Here is an 8,841-nt window from a genome sequence, read left to right as displayed (position 1 = left end):
TGTTCATGATGAACTTAAACACTTTTAACTTTTGTTTTGGGTTTTGAACTACTTGCTTCCGCTGATTACTTAGACTTGTTAAACTGTTTTTGAACACCAATTATATTGTGTGGTTGGACTTTTATTTACTTTATTATACTGTTCAATATGATTGGTGGCTTGATCCTGGTAAGTCACGCCTCCTGTGGTGATACTCCGCTTGTGGATTTTGGGAGTGTCACATATGCCGCCTTGGAAACTGTGAGATCTCTTGATTCACAAATAAGATCCAACTTTTCGATTGCATTAACTTAGACATTAAGGTTTGCGTCCTCCTCTTTCTTGGTGGTCTTGTTCCATGCTTTAACTGCATTTTTTATGCACCTTAGCTTTTCAGCTAAGTAAACATCAGGTGGGCCTGCAAAAGTGAAAAGACTAACAGAAGAACGAACCACATCATCTAGCCGAGGTTTAGCAAGCCAAGCATTAAAAAATTTGAAGGGGATATGCCCAAAGTCATTTGGTGTGGTTATCAAGACTAGCGCGAAGTGGTCCGAGAGATTCCTCAGAAGAGCCCGTAATGTAGCGTTCGGCCATAGCCCCCAAAACTTGTCGCAAACTAGCATGCGATCTAGTTTACTAAGTTTATTACCCCCATCGACGCATCTAGTGAACTTGAAGCTATTCATGATATATTCGGCGAGATTCGCTTCATATATGAATGAGTTGAAGTCGGCAGCCGTTGTCGGGTCGAAGTTGCAATTTCTTCTTTCTTCGGAAGATCTTACTTGATTAAAGTCCCCAAGCATGATCCAAATGCCTCCTCGCTTTGCCTTCATGCCTTTAATATGATCCCACAACTCTCTTTTGGCCGGAGCAGTCCGCGGTGCGTATATGTTTAAAATGTGCAGCGGTTCACTAACTCCTCTGATTGTTCCACATATTAAGAGAAAATATAGATGCTTTATAGTTTCAGTTCTATGAAAAAATCCAGGATCCCATAAGCTCACCATACCACCCGATCTTCCTTCCGCATTGACCCAATCCATTTCCATGGGCGAATTCCCCCAGAACTTTTTGAAATCAATTCTTGATCCATCTGTATACATGGTTTCTTGTATAACAATAAAGTTTATCCCGTGATCTCTTTTTATACTCTTAACCCAGACTACTTTGTCAGTGTTGCTGACCCCCCTTATGTTGATGGTAAGGTAATTCATTGATCTACACTGTAGTCACCATCTCTCCTGATCACGGCTTCAAGATGATGTGAACAGCTTTCCACATGCATACCTGTAATACACCCTACGTTGATGGTGGCATTAATCTCCGATAGAAGTGATGCTCAGTGCGTTGCAGGGTTGGGTTTCCACCACGTGGGCCATCTCCTTCTCATGTTGCATGGATGTATAACTGGGAATCTAATTTGAACCATCATGGTATACCGCCAGATCATCAGTACCCTCAGATAGAAGTGATGCTCAGTGCGTTGCAGGGTTGGGTTTCAAAAGCTGGAAAGACGTTCCGTGTTTTATTTCCCATAATTTCACAGCTCCCCGCTGTGCTAAGGAGGTTGAAGTTACGCAATCTTCGAAAATCCCATTATGAATCTGTGATAGTACCCAGCGAACTCAAGGGATTGCTGTATCCCAGAAGGAAATCAGGATTTGCATTAGGTCAATCTGAAATTCCACCTAACGATGTGGAAGTAAACCAGCTAACTCTTCAGAAGACACGTCAGAAAATTCACGAATAACTGGAAGATACTCGATCTTCCTTTCTTAAAGTGGCGAATCGGTGACAAGAGCTAGTATAGCAGAGTAGCCCTTCCGTAGACACTTCTGGGCTTTCACGACTGAGACGATGCCAACAATGGCACCATTACGATGATCTTGAACTGATAAGGATTCCCCACTAGGGAGAGGGATACACACGATTTTCTTTTTGCAGAGAATTTCTACTTGATACATTGGGAAGTAGGTCAATGTCGAACACTTGACCCATGAGATCAAGTTTACAACCAAAAAGAACATGAGAAGCTTCTATCGATTTACTATCAGTTAATTCTACTACATGCTTATTTACAAGAAGGGTGGGAGTCAGTCCTAGCTAAGGATTGAACCCAGAGACACATAACTCAAACCGGCACCAAAGTCGAATAAAATAGAAGCAAAAGATCATTCAAAGAAGACGTACCGCTCTCAGCATTACCCTTCATTGCGAGCTTCCCCAGTGCCAATAGTAAATACCCTTCCACTTGCCCCGTTCCCACCATGGTTCCCATTGTTGTTATTCCCTGCGCTGTTGTTGTTGCTAGCATTCTGGTTAAGCTGAGGGCAATCCCGCTTAAAATGACCCTCTTCACCACACTGAAAGCACCCCTTCTGATTTCCCTGATTCCGTTGTGGCTGTTGCCTCTCCTGTTGCTGTGGCTACTGCTGCGGCTGCTTTGGAAGCCAGACCCTACAATCTTTAGCCATATGACCCACCTTGTTGCACCTATGACATACCCGGGTGCACGGTCCGCGATGGTGGAACATACACTTATCATACTTTGGTAGCTTTCCCGCGTAAGAACCCTGATTTGAATTATTGCTCTGATTCTGGTTCACAGAAGACGACTGGCTGAAACTACGGTGGATGCTGTTGTCTGCCCTTTTCTGAGATTGGCTGGCACTGGTTGCTTTGTCAGTATCGTTCCATTTTCGTTTGTGATCACTAGCAGGTGTGGTAGCTGTAGCAGTCGAGGTAGTGGCAGAAACACGTGGCGGCAAGTTGCCACGTTCGACCTCTTGGTCAGTAATCTTATGTGCCAAACGGACGATACGGGGCAGATTGTCTAAGTTTGCAGCAGTAACGTACCCCTTAACAGCTAGTGCTAAGCCCTTGAGATACAACTCAATCCGCCGAGGTGGGGGTCGAGACATGTTAGGGCACAAAGTTGCTAAATCATTAGACCTCCTAGTGTATGCTTCAATCTCAGATCCCTCCATTTTCAAATTATAGTACTCGTTTTCCAGTTTCTGAATCTCATCACGAGGACAATACTCCTCCCTCATCAACTCTTTGAAATCATCCCAAGTAGTGGCATTCGCCATCTCAATACCCAACATCTGAACTTGGGCATTCCACCATGTCAGGGCACCATCCTCGAGTGTGCCCGTAGCATACTTCACTCTGTCCCCAGCAGGACAGTTACACATTGCAAATACCGATTCTGCCTTCTCAAACCATCGCAGGAGTCCTACAGCCCCTTCAGTCCCACTGAAGGTCTGTGGCTTACAATCCATGAACATCTTGTACGTACAAGCAGGTGGGGCAGGTGGATTGTTTTGATTCGCAGGTTGACCTAAAACGAAGGAATGTACAACACAAAGGTAAGATTCGAGTATACGACACAAGGATAGAAAGTAATTGGCACGTATCGTACCAGCCTGGTAAGCCGCTAGGGCTTCAGCTACACGAGTGTTGATCAGGTTGGTTAATTCAGCCTGAGTCATAGCAATGTGACCACGTCCATGTCCTCGTCCACTCATGATTCTATAGGAGAGGAGGGAAAAGGTTACGAGTCGAAATGAGGTACAGGTCAAAGTATCACGTTGAAATCTACAAACTACCAAGTTTACACACAATAGGGCAGAACCCTCCTCACGCTCGTTAAGCTCACTGGGACTTGCATGCACCTCGCGTTATTATTATGTGTGCACCCATAATAATAAGGCGATTTGCATGCTTATCTCAGTGCCTCTTAACTTGCGCTAAAAGGTTCCCCACATTCAAATAGCATGCGAAAGGTTTTATATGATCAAGAATCACAATAGTCGAAGGGTAGTGTCACACTAACAGTTCAAATAACAGGGGTTGGTAATATAAGGGCTCATGCTGTTGTGCCAAGTGTGCATTCACGTGCAATGTCATACATAAGTGTACACTAGATATACTATGCAATCGTAAATGAGAAACGAACCTTGCAGTCTGGAGCTGAGTGTCATGGTCGATTTCGGTACTGTTCGGTTATAGTCTGGTTTTATGAAAACGTTTTAAAACCAAGTTCACTATAACCAGCGGCTCTGATACCAAACTGTCACACCCCCAAAATACCACCTAGGGAGTGTCCCTGTTAGGCGTGTGACGTACCAGCACTGAGCCACTAATCACATTGAACCCATACAAGTTTCTAAATAAAGTTCTCAATTATTAATAAAATACCATCAATATGTTTAAATGAAAACCAATATGTTCAGCGGAAGCAAATAGTAAACCAAGTTAAACTGTTTCAAAACCCAAGTATAGTTTCATGAAATCAATCGCATAAATCCTCCCAGTCGACCCATGACCACTCCAGCTACTTCAGACAGCAAGTTCCCAAATCCATGATATCTAACGACCTGCGAGCATGCAACAAGTGTATCAGACAACGCTGGTGAGTTCATAGTTTTACGAAAACGTTAGTTACCAAGTGTTAGTTAACCCATTGAATTTAATTCCGAAAGTAATGTTGAAAACAATGTTGATAATACCCCAATACAAGACGGCTTCTGATTATTTTGCCCTTTCTCCAATGCTCCTATCAAAGCATTGGTCATGACTAGGTCATTAGTTCAACACCCGTCCTCCCAGGAACGGGGTGAGGTTGCCAAACCTAAGTAGCGCTACTAACTAATACCATGTTACCTTCCCGGTAACCAAACAACACGGAGGGACTTTAAAGGTGATAGGAAGAGTATATTATCCAACATTCCCGTTTTTACCCAAAAGACGTTTCCCCTCCCTGGGATACCCACTGACTGTCCCAACCACCGGGACGCATGCTCAAGAGAGATGAACTCACCTTAGAGTGCTCGGTTTGATAATGTACTTCTAACGTTAAATAAATGCTAAGTCCGTTACTCGCGACCTAAGGTATAATAAACGTAAGTACATGTCGAGTAGGGTCTTACAATACTCTGAGTATCCAAATAATCCCATTGTTTAGGTGATTAAGTTAACAACTGTTATACAGTAACACACATGTAATATATATATATATATAATACTCGGTGATCACGCCATTATATTCCAAATATTTACTAGCATCAAGAAGATTAACAATTTACATCAACCACTTAAACAAGTCCATACGATAGTCAGCCCCACCAGTTAGTCGGCCCAGATAATATCCCAGTCCACTAATACTCATAAAGCTATAACATGACTATAATGCATTCATTAAAACAATTATAAATGGTTATCACATGTATGGTTCCATATATTATAACCAACAATTATTCAAAATGATTAATATATTCGACCAATTTATAACTTTCAAATATGTCATCCACTCAAGATTTAATCACATATATCATGCACAGTTTTGAATGTCCACATAACATTGCATATTTGGTCAAAAGAAACTAACCTACCTAAGCCTTGAAACATCATAGATTGTTCTGTATCATCAGCCCAATATGCTTATATACGGAACTATGTGGACTATGTTCATTAAATTAGTTCTGAGTTCATTACAAAATCGTCAAGCATCATTCAGATTCAACCACATATTTATCTCATTAAATCAGGTATTAGCATACCATGCACAATTCAGGTTAACTAGCCTAACAAATCCTTGACATATTTTCCCAAACATCATACCCAGCCCCCTTAACCCTCGTGTAACCCAAGTGTCATAGGTGGCCTGTTACTTATTCGGCCCAAATATAATGTGCAGCCCTAAATATATAGTAAGGTCTTGGCCCAACAATCCTAATGTCCATTTACGAATCATTCCTGGTTGTTTAAAGAGTTTAACATATCATCACTTTATAATCAAAGGGATCATCTAATTAACATGTGGTTAACATGCCATCCTAATCCTTTACTTCAACAGATTTGGATCTCAGTAGCTGATTTATTTTTTTATAACATACAAGTATTAATTAGTTAACAAAACATATGAATGGAATCATTAATCAATCAATGCGTACATATTCATATAGAAACAGCACTTATCGGATCAATGATCATATCAAGACATCATCACACCATTTAATGCTCATAACATTAATAACTTTGGCTTCCCTGACATCTTCACATGCAATTGACATTCCCAGTATACCTTTTCAATTAAACTAATATTCATTCAAATCAAATATTGTTACTTGGAGTTGATTGGGTGACTAACTTCTCAATTTATAAGCATGGCCGACACATTCTAGCATGACAATCAAATATAAATTATCTTGAACAGTGTGCAAGCAAAGAGTATACAATTAATGTCCGTCAAATTTTTAGTTAATATGGGATTTAATTCGACCGACAATTTTTAGAACTGATTTTATTGGGCCGCAAATATCATCAAAACTTGGGCATTAAAGGTGTGCGATTTCAATTAATCCGCAACGACCAGAACCATCCAAATCATACACATAACTACGTATAACGAATAGCTTGACTCGGGCATTAATTACATACCGAAAACAGAAGGGATACGAACAAGTGAAAGAAGCCTTGATGAGACCCGCTGCCGTCAGTCGTACACCCGAGAAGAAAGAGTTGGGCAATTAGGGTTAGTTTATGTGAGAGTTGTGTGATAATTGATGGCCATGCACCCATTTAAACGAAATATACAAGCCTCTAACCTAACCGTCCTAATCTTGGGTTAAGTGGGGAGGGGGTTTCCGGCCCAGTTGTGCAATTAACGAAGCCCACTGGGTTATCTACTACGTATGAACAAATACACGACATAACTAGTCAAGCACGTCAAACACATTGGCCGGTTTCACTTATAGATAACCTACACACATAACAATTTAGCGAAACCGTATGATCGTGACATGAAAGTAATTAAATGCAAGGGCACACGCCAAAGGCTGTGGAGTTTGAGTAATGCGAACCTTAAATATTCGGGTTGTCACAATGTACCTCTGGTGAGGAAATCAGGAACCCAATCTCGCATGACTTCTGAGATCCATACTTTGTGCTCTTTTCCCTACCACTTAATATACAATTCATCTTTTACCTCCTTGCCAGAATTCACGAGGACACCCACAAGCTCGAAGGATAGATTGCAGTCTTTTACCGCAGCCCTGGAAGGAGAAGTCACTCCCCCGAATGTTCTTGCTATCGTATTAAAGATCTCAGGATCCCACGCCTGTATTGGAATACCGTTGATACGCAACCATGCAATCCTGTATACAAAGGATTCAGTTCCTTCCCGCGGCTTAATTATGGAGAACCATTTGGGTTGTTTTTCCTTGTAATGGTTCAGGAAAGCATCACAATGAATCTTACGATTGAACATCATAAGAACTCTTAGGCCACCAATGTATTTTAGATCAGAGAGGAATTTGGATAAGTTATCCGTTATCTCCGATAGGTTGTAGAGAATGTAAAGGCTTTTGGCTTCGACTAAAAGCGTCTCCCCTCGTGCATCTATCATCTTTGATTCATACCCTAGAAAATCAATGGTTTTTTGTTTTCCGGCGTTATCCCCAACTAAGACCCGGTGTAGGACCTATCACCACCCCTCACTGACGCACTATTGTTGACACACATGCAAGTTTGATGTTGCGGAGTAGTCTTCGGAGGTGGCAAGTCTTTTTTGCTAGGAGCACCATCTGAGAATGGCAAACCATCTCGTCGGAATCTAGCCCTATTAACCGACAACTTTGCACCTTTTAACATAACCTTGTTGAGGACCTCCACCATTTTGCTAGCGTTTTGCACATTTTCGTGTTGCACGAAAGCGAATCTTCTACCCCCTTTTTCAAGCTTCTTTGGGATGAACACGTCTTTCAGGTTGCCAAAGATTCAAAACTCATTCCATATCCCGGGAGCTTTGATACGAAGAATGTTGTTGCGTTCTTGAACTCAAAGTGCTGGTTTCTGAAATAGTTTTGTTGTTTTTTCTTCTGCCACTTTCCGGTGGCCTGATGCCATGGCTGCTCGTCTTCATTTTCTCCCTACCAGTATCTTCATTTAATGTTCCTTTTGATAAATTACATAAAAATCATTATAAAGAAACTAAATTAAATCATCCACTTACAAGAATCCTCCACGAGTAGGAAACCACAAAAGAGTTAGTTGCTCATATGTGTGATTGAATCTTTAAAACTTGGATTTGAATGCATAATTGTAGATGGAAACATGATTAGATAGGTTGGAATCACTCAATCTTCGGTCTCTACTCCCAAAATTGCCTCCCGGTCGAATTAAAATGAAAGATATCACTCAAAACCCAAAAATCACGTTTTTAAGTGATGGTCCTTATATACCACCTAAGCTATGCCAGCCATCATAGCAGCCCACACTGGTCCAGTTTTGTCCTATTTTAATGTTGAAGCCAGAGCAAGTTACGGCTCGGTCGTAGCTTATGGTCATGGGTTGTTCCAACTTCTTTGTTTTGTCATTTCTTGAGCATTCCAACTCCCGATTTCTTCATGTAAGCCTCCAATTTGCCTGTTTAAACTTCAATGACACATTTACTCATAGTTAAATAATCTGACACAAATAACCACACAAGCTCACATAATAATTAATATTTAAACTCGTTAAATCCTATTCCAATACCCATCCATCAATATATAAAGAATAATACTTACACTATGTTTCCGAGTCTCATTTAACAGGGGAGGGGAAGGAAAATGAACTAAGAGAGAAAAGGAAGGAAAAAATGTGATTTTTTTCGTGTTCCCGAGTTTAATGAAAAGTAAAGAAAAAGAGAAGAAATAAAGCATTTTATGTGTTCCCAAGTTAGGAGGAAAAGAAAAGAAATGAACAATTTTACCATTGTACCCTTTAAACATAAAAAATTTTAATTAGATACGAGGGTAATTTAGTAATTAATAAGATTTTCTCTCCTAATCTCTCCGATTTGGGAGGATA

The 8,841-nt window shown here is 40.8% G+C and overlaps 1 protein-coding gene across 1 annotated transcript; it reads right to left on the bottom strand.

The window, feature by feature from the left end:
• Positions 1 to 290: 290 nt before the first annotated feature.
• LOC110944568 lies at positions 291 to 1,088 on the bottom strand. The gene has a single exon (XM_022186226.1). It carries the CDS (start codon positions 1,086 to 1,088, stop codon positions 291 to 293), a length of 798 nt encoding a protein of 265 aa, XP_022041918.1.
• Between the last annotated feature and the right edge of the window lie 7,753 nt (positions 1,089 to 8,841).

Source organism: Helianthus annuus, chromosome 6 (genome assembly GCF_002127325.2).
Source record: "Helianthus annuus cultivar XRQ/B chromosome 6, HanXRQr2.0-SUNRISE, whole genome shotgun sequence".
NCBI classification, from domain to species: Eukaryota; Viridiplantae; Streptophyta; class Magnoliopsida; order Asterales; family Asteraceae; genus Helianthus; species Helianthus annuus.
This window is presented reverse-complemented; position numbering and strand designations above follow the sequence as displayed.